Source organism: Eutrigla gurnardus, assembly GCF_963514095.1.
Source record: "Eutrigla gurnardus genome assembly, chromosome: 11".
NCBI lineage: Eukaryota > Metazoa > Chordata > Actinopteri > Perciformes > Triglidae > Eutrigla > Eutrigla gurnardus.
Genome location: NC_139925.1, coordinates 9,366,360 through 9,389,144, shown reverse-complemented (window position 1 = coordinate 9,389,144; position 22,785 = coordinate 9,366,360). Strand labels below are relative to the sequence as shown.

General features: G+C 46.1%; 2 protein-coding genes across 3 annotated transcripts in view; one reads left to right on the top strand and one right to left on the bottom strand.

Moving 5' to 3' along the window:
• The first annotated feature begins 199 nt into the window (after nt 1–199).
• On the top strand, nt 200–10,476 carry rrp12 (ribosomal RNA processing 12 homolog). The gene is made up of 34 exons (XM_084020552.1): nt 200–395; nt 1,281–1,504; nt 1,727–1,810; nt 1,922–1,998; nt 2,088–2,193; nt 2,286–2,402; nt 2,514–2,652; nt 2,744–2,871; nt 2,979–3,077; nt 3,159–3,250; nt 3,358–3,469; nt 3,575–3,675; nt 3,759–3,873; nt 3,960–4,102; nt 4,195–4,316; nt 4,405–4,469; nt 4,550–4,712; nt 4,798–4,952; nt 5,059–5,126; nt 5,244–5,337; nt 5,436–5,594; nt 5,706–5,786; nt 5,871–5,976; nt 6,063–6,170; nt 6,262–6,419; nt 6,723–6,814; nt 7,657–7,812; nt 7,892–8,064; nt 8,151–8,261; nt 8,339–8,385; nt 8,492–8,567; nt 8,789–8,856; nt 8,947–9,029; nt 9,125–10,476. Exons 1-34 carry the CDS (start codon nt 257–259, stop codon nt 9,225–9,227), a joined length of 3,864 nt encoding a protein of 1,287 aa, XP_083876678.1. The 5' UTR covers nt 200–256; the 3' UTR covers nt 9,228–10,476.
• Nucleotides 10,477–10,608: 132 nt separating this feature from the next.
• antxr1d (ANTXR cell adhesion molecule 1d) overlaps nt 10,609–22,785 on the bottom strand; it is a 19,000-nt gene continuing 6,823 nt past the window's right edge. The window contains exons 10-18 of one of the 2 annotated variants that reach the window (XM_084020559.1): nt 20,018–20,116; nt 19,849–19,918; nt 16,928–17,006; nt 16,548–16,643; nt 16,431–16,469; nt 16,210–16,308; nt 15,966–16,130; nt 15,800–15,880; nt 10,609–11,819 (exon numbers count right to left, since the gene is read on the bottom strand). In XM_084020559.1, coding sequence (XP_083876685.1) covers nt 11,502–11,819; nt 15,800–15,880; nt 15,966–16,130; nt 16,210–16,308; nt 16,431–16,469; nt 16,548–16,643; nt 16,928–17,006; nt 19,849–19,918; nt 20,018–20,116 — 1,046 coding nt within the window. In that variant the 3' untranslated portion in view covers nt 10,609–11,501. Of the gene's footprint in view, nt 11,820–15,799; nt 15,881–15,965; nt 16,131–16,209; nt 16,309–16,430; nt 16,470–16,547; nt 16,644–16,927; nt 17,007–19,848; nt 20,117–22,785 lie in introns of both variants that reach the window. The other variant, XM_084020558.1, reaches the window with a different exon arrangement.

Below are 22,785 nucleotides of genomic sequence, written 5' to 3'. Positions count from 1 at the left end.
ACATTACATTTTACATTTATAATAGAGTGGAATTATATTGTAAAATATGTTTTTCATTCCTTTCAACTGCATCACAGCAGGATAATGGTTGCTCACTTATCATGAAGATTTTTTTGCTAAACAGCGCCATCTACTGGCAACACGAAAGCCAACACGTGAGGTGAGTACACCCGTGACGTCATTTCGGAAGCGACACAGCTTCATCTGGAGCTGCACGGACAGTTGGGGGGTAACGTGATCATATCAACCCCGAAAAATGGTGAAATCGGGGAAACTTCGATCCGGGACGGGGGCGAAACTCAAACGGTGGAAGAAAGGACACAGCAGCGACTCAAACCCGCAGACGAGTCGTTACCGGCAGGCTGCTAAAAGCCGCTTCTTCAGCAGACCCACCGGTAAGCCTCCCTCCAACCGTTACACGTGGGTCTGCGGCTAGTGCTAGCATTAGCTAGCGTCAGCCATTTAACTTGCAGCAGCTTGAGCTAAGTTTAGTTACTGCGCCATGAATTGTTCATCGACAATGCCAATAAAGTTGTCAGCGGGAGTTCTAACTCCCCGTCTGTCTGTCTTTTGCACTTTGGTCGTTTAACGTAACGTGTCAGTCGGTTCTATCTTCGGTTTTACATGATAACAACTGCTGTGATTGTGGCTGAAAGACATTCTTTAACACTGTCAATACATTAAGCTAACTGGTCTCTGTGGCCGATGTCAGCTGGGTGACACTGAAATATATAGGTTCGACAATAGGTATATAATAATAATCATAATAATAGATATTTGGCCAGATACACACATAGTTGTGTTGGCTCTGTACTCCAAAAAGTTAGAATTTGAATGTATTTGGGATAGTGTGGGAATTAGCTGTATTTATACATAGTCCTCCATTTTCCATGTACCAAAAACAATTATGTCATCATATTTAATATTTGGTTGCAAATCCATTGCACTTATTGACTGCTGATAAAGTAAATACTATTATATAAACATCATCAGATACTTGTTGGCCTCCCTGGTGATGCACTGAGCATCAATTCATCCTTGTTTGAAGACTTACTGCCTTGCAAATGAAATGCATACTTAATAGGATCAAGTGTATGTGCAGACCTAAAAAGACTTTTACTTTCGCCTTATGTTTATGATCATTATGTTGTCTTGAAATGTGGGGCGTATTATAAAAAAGGTGCGTGTATGTGAAAACCCTATGGTTGTCTCCCAGTTGCATTCTAGGGAGGTCAGCTTAATTTAATGGCGGGCCTCTCCGTCTCTTGTCTTCCTCACAGAAAAGAGCGACCTCACGGTTGATGCTCTGAAGCTACACAATGATCTGCAGGCAGGTCCGCTGGAGCTCGGCAGCCGCAAAGATGCCTGCATGGAAGAAGAGCCTGAAGAGGCGTTTTCAGAGAGGACCTCGGGCACCTTCCTCAGCGGCCTGTCGGACTGCTCCAATCTGACCTTCAGGAAGGTGCAGCGCTACTGGGAGTCCAATTCAGCTGCTCACAAAGAGGTAGGTTTAAGAATACTTTATTCACAACACCGCATGTATGGATAGCTTTATGTGGCTGATTTGTAATGCTCACAAACCTGTGGTCAAATAGCTTTAATGCATAAGTTGTTGATGGCATTTCTAGGAGCTGATGTAAGGATACCATGGTTACTAACACATTTATACTTGGAGGTCCAAGAGGCTGAGTTTTTCCTGTAGCTGTAACTGTGATATGCCTCTCAGATCTGTGCAGTGTTGGCAGCTGTTACTGAGGTGATCCGGGGTCGAGGAGGGAAGGAGACTGAAACGGAGTACTTTGCTGCTTTGGTGAGTGTTACCTTTAAAACAAAAAAACTTTTACAAGATCTTTCCAAACCGCTTGTGGCGTGTTGAAGGGTGGAAGTGAACACTGGTGTTGCATGTCTGTGCTTTTTGTAGATGACCACCCTGGAGGTTGTGGACTCGGCAGAGTCTCAGGCTGCAGTGGCGTACCTCCTCAACCTCGTCATGAAACGGTTGGACTTTTGTCTCCAAATCAATTTCGAGGCTACTTAGAAACGACCTGAACCCTTTTTCATATGACCGGTGCTTTGTGTTCCTGCAGCGTTCCTGTTCCGGTGCTCATGTCCAAGTTCTCAGACACCACCAAGGCTCTGATGGACGTCATGTCCAAACAGGCCACGTCTGAAACGGCCTCGGCTCTTCGATGGGTACGTGGATTTCTCTCAGTGTCAGTTTGTCTTTTTACTGTTCACTGTTGAACCGCAGCAGAGATCGAGTTTGTCATGTTTTGCATCTGTAGATTCTGTCATGCCTGGCCACTCTGCTGAGGAAGCAGGACGTATCTGTCTGGACTTACCCGTCAACCCTCCAGGCGTACCACGGCCTTCTCAGCTTCACGGTGCACAGCAAGCCCAAGGTCCGTCCCACCAGTCTGCTAGGAACGGCCTCGCAACTATAGCACGTTGAATGAGGTGCTAAACTCCTACAATGTTCAGATGTTTTATTCCATGTCCACTTCTCCTCTCAGGTCCGTAAAGCAGCACAGCAAGGTGTTTGCTCCATTCTCCGAGGAAGTGACTTCCTGTTTACTGATAATGCCCCGACCCATCACCCCGCTGCAGGGACCACCGCCAAGTTCTGCATGAAAGAAATGGAGCAGGCAGGAGGTAAGGCAACCGTTCGTTAAAGGTAGATATTTGATTTGATTTTTGTGGTTGTCCAGCGAGTTGCAGTGTATGTATTTGTTTTCACACTTAGGCAGCAAAGAGGACACCACCACACTCCATGTGCTGGGTCTCCTGAAGGAGTTGATGGGGGCGTTTCCTCTCGGTGCCGTCAAGTCCTGTTGTGAGACTCTGCTGCGAGTGATGACACTCAGCCACGTGGTGAGAGCACGGACACATTCTTAGTTTGCAGCCAGTCGCCCTTTTGTTCATCTTCACGGATACTCAAATGTGGCTTTTCAACACGGCTCCTGTGTTTCTGGCTGTAGCTGGTGACGGCGAGCGCCATGCAGGCCTTTCATAGGCTGTTCAGCGGGAAGCCGAACGCCGCCACCCTGTCCCCGGAGCTCAATGCACAGATCATCACGGTGAGAGGATGCACAGAAAATCAAATGCAACAAAGTCGCCATGTGGTGCGGAAGCTATAATGATATTTTTGTCGTCCTCAGGCTCTATACGACTACCTGCCCAGTGAGAACGACCTGCAGCCTCTGCTGGCTTGGCTCGCCGTCATGGAGAAGGCACACGTTCACTTGGCGGGGTAATAAAGTGTTTTCTCTTGAATCCTTTCTCATAATCATGTAATTGCGTCTTTTCTACTTCCGTTAGCCAGCCGTTCATGGCTCAACGGTTTGTGTCTGTGTGTAGTCTGCAGAGTTCTCTGAGTTTGGGTCACCTCCCTCGCCTCTTCTCTGCTGCCATGTCCTGCCTGCTGTCGCCTCATACCCAGGTGGTTTCTGCTGCCTCCAATACACTAAAGGTAAAGACATCCACATCGATTAACTCAAGTTGACGACGTTCGTTTGTCAAGGCTTGCTGTATGCATGATCCTTATTGATGATTTATTTCTGTTCATCTGTTTCAGACTTTGTTGACTGAATGTGTTGCCCCTCGGATGGAGGAAATGGGCTCGATCGCGGCCACGGCCTCTGCAGGGAACCCCTCGTATGTCTGCAAGATGTTTCGGTAAGCTCGCCAACTGTCTTTCCCTTTTTCTCTATAGAGACGACATGTAAATGCTCATCATCGATTGTGGCTGTGTGTTTCAGTATCGTAGAAGAAGGACTGTCGTACCGCTTCCACGCCTCCTGGCCATTTGTGCTGCAGATCCTGGGTTGCTTCTATCGAGCTGCGGGGAAACAAGCCCACCCCATCATGACCAAGGTATAACCACAAAACGTTTGTAGATCGCTGTGTGAGCAGAGCGAGATCATAGTTTGCCTGAGTCTTTGTGTTGTGTCCTTTGACAGTCCCTGCAGTCTCTGGCAGACCTGCGCAACACTCCTCGATTCCCCTTCAGTGGAGAGTTGGACCTGGCTGTGGGAGGAGCTGTAGAGAGCATGGGGCCCGAAATTGTGTTGGGAGCTGTGCCTCTGAACATCACCGGCTATGAGTAAGACCTGCACACACACACACACACACAGATGCTGTGGAGCTGTCGTCTTATCGTCGTGTCGGTTTAACTGACGTGTTGTCTTCCAACAGGGATGACTTGGAGTTCCCACGCAGCTGGCTGGTCCCGGTCATACGGGATCACGTGAAGAACACTCACCTTGGTTTCTTCTCTTCTTATTTCCTCCCTCTGGCCTCCACACTCAAGCAGAGAGGTAAACAGACGTGGGACGCTCTGTGACTGTGATGCTGGGTTTTGCTTTGCTTTTTATGTCTATTAACTGATGGCTTTTTGTGTTGCAGCTGAAGAGCTGGAGCAAGTAGGACAGAAACTTGAGGCCAAAGTCTACCGCACATTACAGACACAGGTAGCTTTTACGCTGACTTTACGTGTACTTAGCTTTGTATTTCGACTAAGAGCTCCACTGAGTGATACTTCCTGTTTCAGATTTGGACCATGCTCCCCGGTTTCTGTACATGCCCCGTGGACCTGCTGGCATCCTTCAAAGGCATCGCCCGCACACTCGGGATGACCGTCAATGAACGGCCAGACCTGAGGCTCACAGTGTGCCAGGCTCTACGTACCATCGTCAACAAGAGCTGCTCCACTGGTAGGAAGACGTTCGCAGAGACGGATCAAAACTAACGTCGCTGCTTACTCTTGTATCAAATGGTTTGCGTCTGCTTTGTCCGCAGAGGAAGAAAAAGCTGAAGTGGGCCGCTTCTCCAAGAACTTCCTGCCCATCCTCTTCAATGTGTACGGCCAGCAGCCTGCAGCGGGCGAGTCCGGCACCTACAGGATGGCTGTTCTAGACACCATCAAGGTCTACCTCACTGTCACGGAAACACAGGTATACTTGCCAGAGCTGGATGGCGTGATGGCTGATCATTTCTGATATGATATGTATGAGGATGTCATTCTTTTGGGGTTTCACTTATCAAAACAATCATCCCCAGATGATCTGCACGTTCCTGCAAAAGGCCATCGACAGATTGAGCAGCGCCGACACCACTGAGTTCACACGGTGGGTCATGAATGTGGATCTGTTGCCTCAGAATTATGTCTGCCTTCATCAGTTAGTGATATATTTTAAAAATTGTATAAATATCACGATACTTACTCTCCCATCTCCACCTCTCAGGTTGTCTATGATGGACCTTGTAGTTGCCATGGCGCCCTCCGTCGATGAGGTCACCATGACTCAAACCTTTGAGCTCATTAGGCCATATTTGGAGGTAAGGGTGTACAGAGCATGCATAACAGTGTTTGAACCTAAATGTGTGCATATCTTTACATATTTTTGACCTTTTTCTGTTGTTGCCTTTGTTTCCAGACCAAAGAGCCCGGCATGCAGAAGAAGGCGTACCGTGTGCTGGAGGAGATGTGCGGAGGAGAGCGGGAGGAGTGCAGATCGTTTGTCATGGCTAATCTCGAAACGCTCAAAGTGGTCCTGCTGGAGACTCTGAAAAACGCCTCCTCGCCAGCAAAGAGGGTGAGACGGCAAGAAATAAGATAAATCTGACATTAGATGGAATTGCACATCTTTATTTATGGTGCCATCCGATTTTTTATATCTTTTTCTGTTTGAATTGCACTTTCTCAGCCGAGGCTGAAGTGTCTGATACACATCGTGAAAATGCTCAACGAAGAACACAGAGACTTCATCACAACACTGCTGCCGGAGGTACACACACAAATACATGCTCGCAAATAATCACAGTGGATGTCCATATTGATCGTTTTCATGAGGTGGCTCTCTCTTTCTCAGGTGATTATATGCACTAAGGAGGTGTCCGTTGGAGCGCGTAAGAACGCCTATACCCTGCTGGTGGAAATAGGAAATGCATTTGTCCGCTTCTGTGGGAACACACAAGGTAACACACCGGTCTTCCTTCTATTATGGATGCATTCTCCTTTTTTAGCTCCTATTTGAGTGATTGAGTACCCGTCTCTGCTCCAGATGCCATGGAGCAGTATTTGGTGCTGGTTTATGCAGGACTCACAGGCTCCGTCACCATGATCACCTGCACGGTGTTGGCGCTGACTCGACTGGTGTTTGAGTATAAAGGTAGGCCTGCTGACTTTCAGCGATTCCCTGTTGCCGCTTCAATGCTTATATTTGTGGACTGGATGTAATCTGCTGCCTTTTCTTCCCCCAGATGCTATCGATGCGACCACCAGGGAAAGCCTGCTGCACAACATCTGTCTGCTGCTGTCGTCTCGGACCAGAGAGGTAGTCAAAGCCGCCTTGGGCTTCATCAAGGTCATCCTCTTCATTATGGACGCCAAGATGCTGGGATCACACGCTACTGTCATGGTAGGAATTGACACTATACTCTAGTCACTGGGTTATCAAAGCTTTTTTAACCCTTTTTAAGCACCAAATTTGCAAATATATGAGAAAACAAATATGTATTATCACTGTCACCTGTAATGAAAAATATTCTGCTTACCCTCACCCATCACTTCCTGGTGATTTCCCCCACATGACAATAATGCTTTTCTTTTGGCAGTACCTCTGATGGCCATTAGATGGTGCTGTGAGGGCCCCCAGTCCAGTGGCTGGGAATGGCTGCTCTAGTCTTCTTCATGTAATGATTTCTCTCTGTCCTGTGTTTAGATGGAGGGAGTTGGGAACATCAAAGACGATGTGAGGAGGCACTTCAGAACCAAACTGAAGAACATCTTCACAAAGTTCATCAGAAAGTTTGGGTAAGTGTTGGTTTTCTTTGATTTGTTTTTTTTAAAGACACTATAGGAATCAAGTGAAGCATTCAGTGAACTTGTGGCTCTGAGGGGGACGTGGTAGTGGTGGTGGTGGTGGTGTAATGAGTGCAGCAGGGATGACAGAGTTTTGTAGGCCAACCCAGGAAACTGGCATCGCACTGCGTCTCTCAACAAAAAGCCAATGGATTATTGCAGAAAATAAGCTCTGTGGCAAACAACAAGTTAATGACATCTTTATACAAGAACACTGCTTTTACAAATACAATATTAGCTTTTCTTTATAGATTCTGACTAATTTATAAACTTTATAAATGTTATAAATATAAACGTGTCTTTTTCCATTGTCTGATTAGATGAACTTGTGTTTCATCCAAATTTGTGGGTTTATGTTGAAGACTTCCTTGATGATGTTGTCTGACATCTAATGAAGGATATGACATAATGTTAAAAATAACAAGTAGAAGTATGGCTTTCGTATTACTGTTTTGATGTAATTTCTTGTATACATAAGTATTGAACTATGTTCTGTAAGAGGTTGTCTTTGATCAAAGGTCTTTGCAGAGAAACGATTCGATGATTAGTATGCTTACATTATAATTGTTAACATTGACAGGGCTGCTGTGTTTAATAATGTCAGCTGCTATTTAAGACAGCTGACTCCACTTAAGCTGTACAAAACAATCAGCTTTTACTCAGATTTGTTTATGGCTGAAGATCGGTCATATGTTCAGACACTCCTTGCATGCAGCCAGCTCTACACTGGATGTCTTGGTGCCAGATGTACCGTGTTTATATCTTTGTGCATGTGTCTCATTATCTGTTTGCAGCTTTGAGCTGGTGAAGAGCATGCTGCCCGCCGAACACCACAAGGTGCTCGCAAACATCCGCAAGGCCGATGCTCGCACCAAGAGGAAGAGGCAGGCCTCAGAGCAGCAGGACGACTCGGAGAGCGAGGAGGAGGGACCTAAAACAAAGAGCCAAAGGTAGACCACTGTCCCCCACACTGACTTCCCGCCTTCCCTCAAACATTTTGCCGCATTTAAACTCGTTTCTCCTCTCTAGCATTGAGGACATCCTTGCAGAGTCGGACAGCGATATGTCAGAGGATGAAGGAAAGGCTGGTAAAGCCCAGAAGAGAGCAGGCAAACCACAGAAAGCCCGGGCCTGGCTCAAAGAAGGGGAGGACGACGACCCACTTAACTTCCTGGATCCCAAGGTTTCTCAGAGAGTGCTAGGTAACGGACAGCTGCTGTGAGTCTGCATTTTTGATGTGTCAAGAGAGGAGGTGGAGGTGTTAACGTGTGTTATTGTTGTTGCTCAGCCACCAACCCGTCGCTGAAAAAGAGTGCCAAGGTCGAGCACGGCTTCAAGGTGACGTCAGACGGACGGCTGATCATCAGAGAGGACGACGAAGAGGACGCAAAAGACAAAGGTAAGCGGAGTCTTGTAGTTAATCTGCTACATTGTGTCGTAACGGGCTGTGACAACGTCCTTTTACTTGTCCCACAGATGAGGGAGAGATGAAGGATATCCTAGAAGAGGCTGGAGTCAAGAGTGTAAGTACTTACTGTTTATATGTGACGCCATAATGATGTCGCTGTAGAGACATTTTTATTGCTGTGGCATTTATCATCTGTCTTTTTTTTTTAAAATCCCCTTCAGAAAAAGACACAGAAAAGGAAGTTCAGAGACGACTTCGATGAGGACATGGACATTGAACCCGGACAAAAATATAAAGGTAAGACTAGGGATGGGTGATATTGAAATTCTCCTACTGACGATATTGATTAGAAAAATGATACATGAACTTATAGTAGAGAAAGATGAGCATATCAATGTAAATGTCTATGGGGTAGATCCATAATATAGGCTATTTTACACAAGGACATGCCGGGATCAATAAATCAGATCAATCTGAAATAGTTATTTAGACTAAGCAGCACTTTTCTGTCTTCTCAGCTGGGGGCAAAGGTATCCACAGAGACCTGGGAGCGAGAGGAGACGTCGGAGGAGACTACAAGTCAAAGGTCAGTCCGACCGCATACACACACACTGCAGGTGTTGTTGCTTAGGAGCGTTAGTTCTGAGTGTCTGTTCTTGCATCCTCCGTCTCTCAGAAAGGAAAAGGAGATGTGAAGAAAAAAGGGAAGCTTGATCCTTATGCTTACATCCCTCTGAGGAAGGCCCAGCTCAATCGCAGGTTTGTTCCGCAGACGTCATAAATCTCTCTCTCAAGGAATTTATTTATGTTGGAATGTCAGATGTTTTATTCACGCTTTATTCTCGTGCTCACAGAAAGCGTGCCAAACTGCAGGGCCAGTTCCAGGGCATGGTGAAAGGAGCCCAGAAGGGGGCACTGTCTGGAAAGAAAATGCAGAAGAAAAAGAGGAAAGCCTGAAGAACAAACTTGTATTTACTCCCTGGACTTTCAATGCGTTTGCGTGTATGTGATGGTGTGTTCATAAACATACTAAAGTGTAGACACCGTAGATGTGTGTGTGTTGTTGAAGGTGAAACCAGTTTGTTTTTTAAACTGTTCCATCTTTCAAAGCTCTCAAACCCTCTGAGTGATGTCATTCTGGACCGTCGGCCTTCGGCTGTCAAATAATCACTCATCTGTTGTTTATGCGTCCGATAAAACTCCCTCTTCTGGAAAACATAAATGTATTTATGTGTGAACATTGTCTAGATGTGCAGAGAGACAATAAGACTGGTTTGGGAAGAGAAATGTCTGCTTTTGTTATTCTCTCTGCCGGGAGGATCATGTGATCGGGTGAGTGAGTGAGTGTGCATCTGTGTCCGTCCGCGGCTAATCTCGCATTCTGCTGCAGAAAACTGCATTATATTTTGGGAACCCAGGTATGGTTGCATTCTCAAGGACCTCCTGTCATTTCTATAATATATAGTGTATAATGTATAGTATATATCGGTGAGTCTTTTGCCTTGAGTCGACGAAGGAGCTTTTCTGAAAATTGCAGTGCTTTTGCCGTGCCGTTCGAACCCGGTGATAGTTTGCGGTGTTGAGCTTCAATCAGTTATACAATACAGCCGAGGTCGTTGCAGACAGATATGCAGATCTTCTTTAATAATCCTCATCAAAAACCCAGTTTTCTGCAGTCTGGGTTAGTTTTTCATGTGAGCGTCTGCCTTGAATGCAGCTCTTTTAAGACATTGAGAGGAAAGCTGTAGGTTGTAGGGTGTGTGTCAACATACCATGAGCCTTGTGTGATTCAGTTCCCCAGATGGATTGCAGCAAAATGAGTCATGTAAGCTAACGTTACCTCCTAATCGTATCCTTTTGTGTCTGAGGGGGGAAGCAGATGTCCTGGACTGATTCAGGACATTCTCAGACCAGCCATCATCATGCGGTTAAATGTATATTCAGTGGCTTCACAAAGTGTTTGAACACCATTTGTTAGATATTTTATTTATTTTTGCTTACTACACTCAATGACCCATAATAACGAGGTAAAAACAGGTTTTTGGAGATTTGCTTTGAATACTTAAAAGACATAGTATTCATTTTGCAGGCCAGCTATATATAAATGGCATGATAGATTATTTGTGTTCTGATTGGGTTTAATTAAAGCATTGCTTAATGAAGAACTCATATTGCTTAATGTTGCATCTGGTAATATCCATTTAACTAATAAATATAAGGTGTCTATTTCAGTGTTTGTAAGCTGATTCACAATGACTGCAAAAAGTAGTCCCCTTGAAATATAATACCATACTTAACACTTTTCATAACCATGAAAGAAATCACCGCCAAACAGTGCTTGAAAAACATTTGTTTATTGAAGACTTGACACAAAAAGGTTGTTAGTAAAGAAATGATGCAAATGATCATTTCAGTCGGTAAATGCAGTACAATACACATTTCCACTCGATGCTATTAAAACCACGAATGCATCTGCTGCTTGATATTCCCCTCCCACAAAGATTTGAAAAAAAAAAAAAAAACAGAAACCAACATGATACGAAGTAGAAAACAGATGCAGACAGGGCTTGTATTATATGCATGTGTTATATTAGTGAATAAAATAGGGAAACTGCCCTGCAGTTACAATAAGATCACTAAACTTTTGCACTAAAATGGAAATGTAACTAACTAGAGTAGAAAAAAGGTTGCTTTTGTTGAAAAGGTAGTCTAACTTGTAGAAACCCAAGATTGAGAAGAGTGTACATTAACAAACCAGAAACAAAACTAGCACCGTTGCTATTATCTTTCACTGCATGCTGTATTTTTGTCACCACACCCATGCTCAACATTAATATTCTCCTCCACCAACCCCGACTACTTCCCATCATCAGACACAAATTGCCATCATCTAACTTTCTACACATACATCCTTTTTGTTGGATTTCCAGAAAGGATTGAATTCTTCCTCTTCAGTCAACATGACATCGAATACTGTGCATACAGGTTTAATCAAGTTAATGCTCGTTGTTTCTATGTTTTTTTTAAACATTTTTATATATATAAATGTTTTATGAAACTCAGTAGCGGATTTTGATTCTAGATAAATATTCTTTGCTGCGGTAACGAAGCACAGAGCCTCTGGCTTCTAAGATGTTTTGCTTCTTTGTTGTCTGAGACCAAAGAAGGACATGGATGTTTTATGGAACGAGTTGATGTTTCAGTTGTTTATCGGAGGCCCCCTCTTCAGCGTCAGAGTCTGGGTGGGGGTCGAGATGGCGGTGGTCCTGGGGGCCCCGGGGGTGCGCGAGTCGGGGGTGGACCTGGAGGCGGTTGGAGCATGGGAGGAGGCGAGCGGCAGGGTGGCGTGGTGCGGGGCCCTCTCGACGGAGGCTTCGTGCGGGGGACGGAGTTGGAGACCAGAGGTCGCTGTTCAGCGGGCGGGCTGGCGGGAGGCGGGGGCGAGGGAGAGTGATGCGGGGGCGAGGGAGGGTGATGTGGGTGAGGAGGAGCCCGGTGGTTCGCGGTGGACTCGTCATCTTTGACCCGCTGGAAATTAATACAGCGACCCTGCAAAGACACACGCAGGTGGATGAAGGTTTACACCACAACTACACACCATCATTTCAGTGCAGAATACAGATTTAATGTGTCGTCGTGCAAAATCAATGAGCTCTGCTGACAGAGGGACGTGTGTTCGAGGCCCCCGGAGGGCTCACAGAGCTGCTTCTGTCTTCTGTCCACACCTGCACCACAATAGCTGTGATACTAGCAAAGACGGGCACTGACAATGTTATCACACACACACACACACACACACACACACACACACACTCTTGCAGCCTGCAGCCCCCCCTCGGTGCCACGGCCGTGCCCCTCTTGATGCAGAACAGAAAGTGGTTTATGTCTCTTTATGTGTTGGACTTGTTTGAATGTAAAGGGGGATTTCAACATCTCTACAATAGTTACCAGAGGCCCCTTAGAGTTTAACATAATTTACAAGTTGTGGAGAATGGAACGCTTCTCTTATTGTTCTCATTGATGGCTTTCCTCTCTGTTCCCTGTTTAGCATCCTTCGACACACACACACACACACACACACACACACACACACACACACACACACACACACTCTTGTCTTGCTCCGTCACTGTGTGAAGGATGGAGAGTAGGTCTCTGTGTCACAGACCCTTGGTGGTCTGATTATAACACCTTATTAAACAGAGAGGCCCTAAAGTCACACAGGGGCCAATAAGAGGACCCCAGCAGCAGTAGCTTTGTGACTGAGGGGGCCCATTGTGTGTGTGTGTGTGTGTGTGTGTGTGTGTGTGTGTAATTGATTGGGGGCTGCCCCGTTGGGGGGGGGTGACTGCTTCGATCTTGTCGCAGGGCTGCGGTGAAAAGGCCAGTTTGTGAGCAGCAGAGCAGCAGCAAAACACCAGGGAGAGCATATGGACACAATGAGAACACAAGCTCATGAATATGTGTGTGTGTGTGTGTGACTGTAAGCATGCCTCCACCAGAACATATGGCCTGAATGAAACCTCGGTCTCATGAATAACCGAAACAGGGAGAAAGGTTAAGGAGCTGGCTGTAAGTGGGCATCCCAAAAAAAACACACTAAACAAGCAAAACGAGTAGATTTCCTCTTTTAAGTAGACTATATGTACATAGCTGAGTTGTGTGAGAGGTCAGCACTTATGATGATCTCTCTGTGTTTCCCCTTTTGGCTGTGATGCCTGTCACTCCTTTACTTCCCCTGTTGGCGATTGTTTACTTCAAAACTCCTTCCAAGGAGAAAAACAAAACCCTAAAAACGCCTTCGGCACCCCCCCTTCACGCCACTCCTCCGTCTAGTCCGTTTCTCCTTCCGAGCCCCAAGACGTCGCCCTTCCCCTCGCAAACACAGAGCCGATACGTTGCGGCCGTTTACATGGAACCGAAGCACGCACACATTTGTCACTATTATAGCAAAGAAAATGGGAGCGTGGAGACGCACATCTGACCTGACAGCTCGGCCTGTCACCTTGCATGACAGTGCAGCGATCCACTCGCAGAAGGAAAATGCTCCGTGCGCTCAGAAGAGTTGACACGCTTCAGCTCATACGCTGATCTGAAACATGGAATACTTAGATGATGTCAAGATAAGACATCTGGAACGCAGAGATCCAAGTATTTTATGGCTCGTGTAGTTTAGGTTTTTAGCTTTTCTTCACATCAACACGATAGAGGTAAATTAAATTTGTGCTGCTTCATGCATTTAAATAATTACACTTTTAATTCAGTAGTAACATGTTTTTCTAGAATCAATGGCTTGGTTGTTTTCCGATACAACCCCCTGACTCTGGTTGGTCGGCTGCATTCACTGCTGTCAGCCAATTGGTTGAGAATTTCTTTAGTCACAAGTCAAGTCACAATTTATTAAGAAAGCACATTTAAAAAGTAAAGAGTAAGAAAGTTTTCACTGGAACTACTTTCTTTGGAAGAACTAGTCCCGATGAAAATGTGTGGATAATGTGGATATCAGTAAAACTGTTCTCCAGGACAACTCCCTACTAATGCAAACCATGTGAGATGGTCGAAAGCTCTAGAAAAAAACAAGAAACCCAAACAACAAAATTGTCAATTTGAGGGCCACAAACAAAATGTCATTCACCTGTAATTAGAGACACAACCTTAGTTAACCTAAAACTGTCTGCATGGCCAGATACCACTAAAGGTAAGTGAGAAAATGTAATTTGGGTGAACTGATCCTTTAAGCGAAGTGATGGGGTGAGGAAGGGGAGGTGCTGTGTGTGTGTGTGTGTGTGTGTGTGTGTGTGTGCGTGTGTGTGTGTGTGTGTGTGTGTGTGTGTGTCTGTGTGTGTGTGTGTCTGTGTGTGTGTGTGTGAGGAGGACGGAGGGATGGTGGCCCTCTGGTCTGGTCTGTGCTGTGTGACGGGGGGCCATCAGAGCCATCAGCTCTGGGGACAAAAGAAGGGAATCTCTTCTGTCACAATATGGCTCGTGGCCTTTCAACTCCCCATCTGTTTGTGTGACGCTCACTCGGGAGAGCTGACACACACGTTGTAGTGACACACACACACACACACACACACACACACACACACACACACACACACACACACACACACACACACACACACACCGTAGAGAGATCAGACACAAGCGGGGGAGTGTGGCAGAAACTGGCAGCCCCGCTGATGGCCGTTTGCAGAGCCAGTGAAGTAGGAGTAATGTGGGGAGAAAGCAGGACGAGCTCCTCCTGAGCCGCTTGTTAACGAGACGTCTGATCGGCGCTCGTTATTGCTGTGCTTTTCACCACCTCGTTGGGATTTTTGCAATCCAGCTGCTGTTTCTTGCTTTTGCAGAGATGTTTGATTTTCCCCGCTGTGGGGAATTTAGATCCGTGCTTGTCTTTTGTCAACAATAGAAATCATCGGCGTCTTTCATGTCTGCTATGGCTTTTAGCACCAGTTCTTAAAAGCTATCTGCTTTGCAACAAAGCGGATTTCCCCCCCTCGTTCCGTTCACGTGAGAAGTGGCATCTTATTTTCCTCAGTTAATGACTCGTGAAGGGATTTGTGCGGGTCATTGTTGAACCACAGCCTCACAGAAATGGCTGACAAAGACTATAGGAACTTCTCTCTGACAGAGATGAATTGGCCCGCTTCAAAAAAAAAAAAAAAAAAAAAAAAAAATCCAAGATGGAAATGGGGGGAAAAACCTATTGAATGACTATTTCTCGACGCCACATACAGAAGACACGCACACTGCTACTGTTGCATAGTAAAGATGAATCGGGCCATTCAAAGAGCCAATCAATACATTTTACAGTACAATCTGGCCAAAGCTATGGGAGGGGACAATGAAACCATTTACAACGGAGCAGCTGTTTCACCATGACAACCAGTGTGATGATGGAAACATGTTGGTGGGGGTTATGGGATGCCATACACAGGGTCAAGGTTAGATAACGGAGGTCGTGATGTCATGCTTTGGGACTTTTCAGGAGCTGCCAGTAATTCAGTACAATAACATTTTCAGCTGAAATATATATATATATATATTTTACTATAATAGTCGTTATATTACATTCTTCTCGGAAACCTGATAGAAACCCAGTAATTTTCTGGGAGTCGGAGGGAATTCTGTAAAACGAGCACAGAAGACTAGTCGCCCTTGTGCATGAACAATGGCAGCTTTGACGAAGAGAGCGTCATCGGTGGCTCACTCGCTAACAGCGGGTGTGTCGGTGTGCATGTAGAGAATCACTTGGCTGCCAGTGGAAGATCGTACATGTGGCCCGGTGACACGCGTTGTCTTTATGCAGTGTGACAGACGGCATGCAGATGCTCAATTGTCCACACAGAGAGATGGAAAACGCATAAAAGTCTCCTGTGCCATCATAAAAAGCTTCTTTTTTTTTTTACCCACAGAGCACACATAATTACCAAATTATAGTTTCGTATCAGTCATCTTGCCTGTTTGTGGTACATCAGATTTTCTACTCACGTGTCGGGTGAGAAGAAACAAAGAGTCGGGCTCACCTCGTCTCCAGCCTGCGGTCTCATCAGCGATACCTGGTCGTATCCGCGCCTGAACAAAGCCCACAGAGCGTCCAGCTTCCCCTGGAGGAAAGAAAAAAGATTTTAAAACTCGAAGCATAGCCTTAAATACACATTTATCTTCTTTAAGTCAACATAGAAGACGAACCTTGATGGGCGAGTACCACCTCCCCTGCTGTGTGGGGCGGCGTGGGCGTTTTCGAGGCTTGGGCTCGTACGGTTCAAATTCCTGCTCCGGCATCTTTACGACTGCGTTTTTCGGTTTGTCCAGCTTCGCACCTTCTTCGGTGGACCCCTTCTCCCCCCATCGCACCTAGGAAAGCCTCATTTACAATGTATGTTTCTTTTTAGAGCGTTGAAAATGTGCGGTTGTGTGTTTTGTCTGTTCGTACCTCCATGCGTTTGATGCCTCCCACTCCTCTTCCTCCATAGTAAGACGCATCCACTGTGGGCCACCTCTTCTTGGGCATCCCATCCTCATCATCTGATTCCTTCGAGAGAAACTCAATTACATGACGAAGCAGTTTTCCTCCCCAACATACCACCATTAATCAACACCGATACTACCATGTCAAAACCTGCACTAATGATTGGCTTGGAGAGAAGTACTTACTGGCTCTGGAGGAGGAGGAGGTGGAGGTTCTTTGATCACCTGAAGTTTGGGAAACAATAAATGTCACGAGAGAGAACCGAAGATATAATCGAACAAATATCTGAAGTTCATACTTACCAGAGTGCAGCAGAGAGGCCAGAACCACCACATCAGCAGCAGAGCCAACAGCAGGAACACCACCAGCAGCGAAACCAACACGATGGTGCCGTCGAACTGCACGCAAACACAAGGCAACGGCATTCAGATTAAACTGGACTGGATGACTGAAAGGATGATCCATGAGAGGAAAAAAAGTGAAAAGGAAAAGCAAAAGTACTCACAGCCTCCTCTGATGACTGAACACAACAGAGGAGACCTCAGAGAGGAAGAGGAGGAGGAGAAGAAGAAGACTGGAGAACCGAAAGAAAATAAAAAAGGTTGCAAGAAAGCTTATTCAAGGGAAATGATCGACACGGGTTGTTGTGGAAGAGGAGACTTTCTACACGGGATGTACTCACACATTCAGTGGTGGTGATGTGAACGGAGCTGGTGATGTAGGAAAGGCCCTCGTTCATGCTCACCTGCAGGTAGATCACCCTGCAGAAACACAAGCCTGTGAGGGGTCTTATCACGACGCTCTTTGCATTTCTGCGTCGCCCGCTCGGGTGCGCATGTTGTTTCAGCTACTGTACCAGTCGCCCCAGGGTGTCGAACACATTCCTCTCCATCCACTTTGTCCATACTTGCTGCCTTAAAAGCGCACAGTGCTGACATACACACAAACCCAAAAGTCTCTAAAAAGAGGTCAGCGAGTTCTCCGCCCACAGAAGGAATCTCCTCTGTTTTGGATCAGACTCAGATCTGTGATGTGGAAACCATAGACAGCTAAATGACTTCTTATCCTGTCTAGCGCTGATATCTGCAGCCATAACTCCACACAGATATGCAAGGGCAGGGAAAATGTGTAGTTTCTGGTTTGGGTAGATAGCAGCGTTGATGGAAGCAAAGATCTGACAGGATTGAGGTGTGAGCGGAATATTTAGTTGACGTGTTATTCATAAAGCTCTGAACAGAAACGTGTTAGCCAAGTAGGCGTTTGAGGGTTGGAAACGCAGACAGCTGGATTGTAGTTATAGGTTTTTGGAAAATAATGGAGGAAAAAAGGCTTTTTGTGCTGTTCTTATGGTTTGTGGGGGGACAGAGACAAGGGGGGCATTGAGCTCTGGGTTTCGATTTGAGGAGGGGGCGACACGGGGGGAGGTCACTGGGGGGCAGAGGAGAGGAAACAGAGTGGGGGATGGTAGGAGGAGGGCCTTTCCTGTTCTACATCCCTTCAGCACTGTCCCTCCCTCCCGAATCCCCCTCTTCTCTTCCTCAATCACCGACTCTGTGTTCGCCTCCTCACCCTCTCCTGTATCCTCTCCGCACCGCCCTAGATGGTCTCATAACTCACGCACGCGCTGACATCAGAGGAGGAAATTGGCAGTGCAGGTGCCACACGTCTTCCCTCCCTTCTCTGTCCACCAGCCTTCCCCATTATTTGGTGCAGGCAGGCAGGGGACACGGTGCTATCAGCTCCTCTCTGACAGATAGATCTCAGCCCCTATCAATCATCAATCTGCCCATTATATATGTCTTTGCCCTGTGTGTGTGTGTGTGTGTGTGTGCAGGAGGGGGAGCTGCATCCAGAAGGTTCCCAGTCAACACAGATTTGTGTGACGGCAGCATCAATGACTTCATTATATGCGACAAGGCTTGGGTGGAACAGGAGGTGAGTGAGGGTCTTTGGGGTTTGGGGAGAAGAGGTGATGCTGGGAGCTGAAGTCCCCCCATGTATAGATTTGAACAACTCCAAGACAGGAAGCAGTTCGCCTATAATGTGATCTGACATTTTAGGGCTGGAGCCATTGATTGTTTACATTATTGACTCAAGTCTGGTCAGGAAAATGGCCTGAAAACAAATGAAATATTAGCTTTGTAGTAAAAGAAGGCAATCTCTATACTATTGGTGAAATCTGTACTTCAACAGCGTTGGAGGGATGTTGCTGCTGTCTTATTCTGTGGTGTTAGGTCATGATAATGGTCTTATCCGCCATGCTTTTATGGTTCTGCACCAGGTGACAGCTGTGGCCGGAGGCATATTGTTTTCGTGTTTGTCCGTCCATCCCGTTGTCATGAACACCATATCTGGAACGGCTCAAAGCAAGCTCTTCAGTCCACTTGGACTCAAGGAGGAACTGATTAAAACTGGTCAAAGGTCAAGGTCACTGTGAAATAACTCAATAATTCATGTGTTTAAATATGGATTTACAGGATAAAATGACAAGAGGGACAATTCTTATTTCCATGTCTTTCTGCATATTTTTGCACCGCAGCCCAAATCTGATAAGCCAGCTGTTGACCTCCTCTCTGGGCCCTTGAGCCATTCACAGCTGATTTCCTCTTTAGTAACACTCAGGGTGTTAAGGCAGTGCTGCCTGTGCACTAATGGGCTTCTGTTACACGGACGCATGCCTCCTTCAGGCACCATTGCGGTGTGTAATGATGCTCCCTGTTCCGGAGGAGCAGCCCAGCTTGCACCAAAAGCCACGCTGGCAATAAGCTCCGTCCAGATTGTGAATTAGCAGTTTTTGTCAATACCCAAATGCCTGAGTTACAATCACAAAAATTCCATGTGCCACGTCTGCATCCGTGTGAGAGAGAACTGCACTTTAAGACTCTTAAATCTCCCTGTTGCTGCAAAACAAAGCAGTACTTTTTACTGGCATGACAAGACGAGCTCAAATCAGGCAAGAAATCTGAGTGACAGCGACAAGACAGATGATGACTGGGAGGTGTCTGAGGCCACAGGCCCGAGTGTATAATTATGCACAGGACCGCGGGGCGGCAAGGACGGGAAGGCTGCCGGGCCCTCGGTCCTCCCCGCGCTCAGGCTGCTGCATCGCCCCGTCGGCCACCACAAGAAACTTCTGCTCTTAATCAGCAGCAGCGAAGCCGGAAGCCACTAAGAAGAAACTTAACACTGCCCCGCTGACTCCACTCACACTTTTGCTCTCACAAAGTGTCAAGACAGGGATCGGGATACATCACACACACACACACACACACACACACCCATGCAGGGTAGCGAAGGTCCTCTCCAGCAGGCTCTCATTAAGTCGTGTTCCTGGGCTCTACTCCTGTTGTCCCCTTGTGATTGGTGTCTGGCTTCGTTAGCTGTGACAAACACTGATTGATCACAGACACTCAATGACTTTGGCCCTAATTTGTTCAAGGACAGCGGTCTTCTGTGCCCACGACAAACTTGCGTGCAGCTGGCAAATATCTGGGCTCGGAGTGTTACAGCTGAAAACGGGAGAGTTTGGCAACGGAAGGGACGTCTGAGAAAGAGGGGGGGGGGTGAACAGGAAGTACGAGCTAAAAGAGAGGTGCAGCTCACCTCCCGACCTCCTCCACGACCGGAGCAGGACAGAGCAGGAATGTGTCTTCTATTCCAGCCGGTCGCTCATCTGCACGGGGAGAAACAAAACCACATTTTTCTTGAATGCACACGCCAAAACCAGAATCCCATGATGCATCGAAGTGTACGCTTGTGTGACACAACTTACCCACGGTGAACGTATCGTTCAGTTTGAAGCTGCAGAGGACCTGGTCGGTGTTTCTGGCATGGAGAAACCCGTTGCCTCTCACCACCACCTGGAAACTCTCTGAGACAAAAACATGCAGGCACCATCAGAATGGAGGATCAATATGCACACTCACGCAACGATAAGACGCATATTTCCAGCTGCATGTGAGAGATGTAGAAGATCAAAATCGGTCTCCTATTTTAGTTTGAAGTAGAAGAACATTTCCGGTGTGCCATTATGGTGAAAGCTGGCAGCCGTTCTCCCGTGCACGCCTCATTACTGCTCGTTTATATCCGTGTACTTATGGGTGTATGTGTGGAAAGGCCATAATAAACTTGGTGCTAATGCTAAACGTGCTGCTACTCCCAAATAATGTGCTGTGCAGTCGCCAGAAGGTGTGTGCGTATGCATGTGTGTGTCGTTGACCTTTAGTTTCCCCCGGGCGCCGTTAAAGCGCACTGACAGAGGCTTGCCAGCATATGCTGGAGTGTCTATGTGGCTGCTACCCAGCATATGTTAGAGAGCGGGAAAAAAACACTTGCTTAAAAACATGCCTGCAGGGCTGACAACAGCACAGCACTGTCAGAGTAGGTCTGACCTTAACTATGGCACCATTAACACATGTCTGGGTCTGTGTGCATCTGTATGGAACAGGGTGTATTTTTGTCTGCACCGCCTTTTGAGTTTTTTCCAACACAAATGTGTTTAGCGTCTGCATGGCTTCGGTAAGGGCATGTGTGAATGTGTGCAGGCATGTGTTTGAGCGTAGATGTGTGTGTGTGTGTGTGTGTGTGTCTAAGCTTTCCTCTAGCATAATCCTGGCTAATAGAAGTGAACACTTGCCACACCTTTAACATTTAAAGCTCCAGCGTGAAGATCACTAGATAAAACCATCACAGGCTGTGGGTCTGCGTGACAGTATTTCTTTAAAGGTCAGACTGAAAAGACGTAAATATAGAGGAGCTGTGTGGAGGAAAAAAAACCCTCCACTTTACGGGTGCTGTTTGGTGTTTGGAGGAGCTCAAGGAGGAAAACTGGCGATGTACATGACGATGAAAATTGAGTTTATATTACATTAAATGCTGTAAGTATTGAGGTGGTTAGTATTACTTTGTACTTTGTACGGATAAAGGAAATCTCTAACTCAAACCTGAACCACCCATTTCATTTCATTTACTGTTCACCACGTCCTCCTGCACTGATTTTTACTGCAAACCTACCACAACAATTACAACTATATAATATATTATTGGTATACAACTTGGATTGAATATTTTTCACATAAACGGATGGTTTTTGTGGTTTACAGTAACAACAATATGCAACTTAATCACAGGTCTTATACTAATATAATAATACATATCAATCATTCCTAATGCTCTGTGCCGGGATCGTATCCCCCTTTAACACAAAGCACCATCAAACAGGGCATATGTGCACACACACAAAAACGCACAAAATGCTACATGGCAGATATTACTCTGATGACAACTGTGTAATTTGGAACGTATTATTTTCCTAAAAGTAGATAAGGAAATAGAATATTGCTTACCGGCTTTGCTTTATTCATCAGAAATTAAGTAGTAGATTACAGTATAATAACTACATGTAACAGTTCAACATCTAGCAGAGTAATCTGATTCATTAAAATATAAAATCGTGAATATTTCCAAACCAAAATGTTTGCTAAAAATAAACCTTGTTAAATACACTGTATCGATGGCAGATACATACATCTAATCTTAATAACTCATTGATGAGTATATAATAAAAAAGTCTTATAACACACACACACACACACACACACACACACACACACACACACACACACACACACACACACACACACACACACACACAGAGGCTTGACGGGCTAAAAGGTCAGTGCTGTCAGATGCATGGTGGGCAGGGACTGGTGGTGCCCCGCTGACATGTACAACACGTATGCTTCTGCCTCCGCCGCTGCTTTCTGCCTGCCTGTGTCGCCCGTGTGCGACTATACGCGGGTAAACGCTCGTGTGCGTGGAGGGAACGGGCGGCGGCTTGTCCGAACGGCGGCTCTTCAATCACGTTAGTGCGACGGGACAGTGAAGGGCAGGGAGGGGCGAGGGAGGACGGAACGACGGGGAGGAAAGGGTCAGACGTTAATGAAAGCAGCAATCTCTGCTGTCATGTTAGATCTAAGGCCCAACTCTCACTGTCCTCTCAGTGTGTGTGTGTGTGTGTGTGGGCAATCAGTGCTGTCATGTCTGATAGCGTGGCCCAACATTCACTGTCCAGTCTGATGGCCTGTTTGCAGGCAGCTCGGTCTGGTCACTTCACATCAATGTGAGGGACGTGTGTATACATGTGCTTGAAGTGTGTGTGTGTGTGTGTGTGTGTGTGTGTGTGTGGAGGCAGGGAGAAAGATAGTGAGAGAGACTGTCACAATACCTATGCAATATGTCAGCATTAAAGTGCACTTAAATGCATCCGGATGGAGGGATGTGCATAGATGTTTATATTCAAACCTCTGGGGAATCATGTGCTTGTCAAGTGCTTGACAATAACATTATATCACATTATACTGCAAGAATACATTTTGAGTAAAAAAAAAAACCCTCAGCATATGATGTAAGCATTGCATATCATATTCATACACAGTGTAACAACTAAGGCAGCATTCTATCGGCATGACTTCAGCACACTGCAGTCTTTCTGCCCCTTCATTAATTAGGCTAGAATCAGGCTTCTGTTAAAGTGGGTCC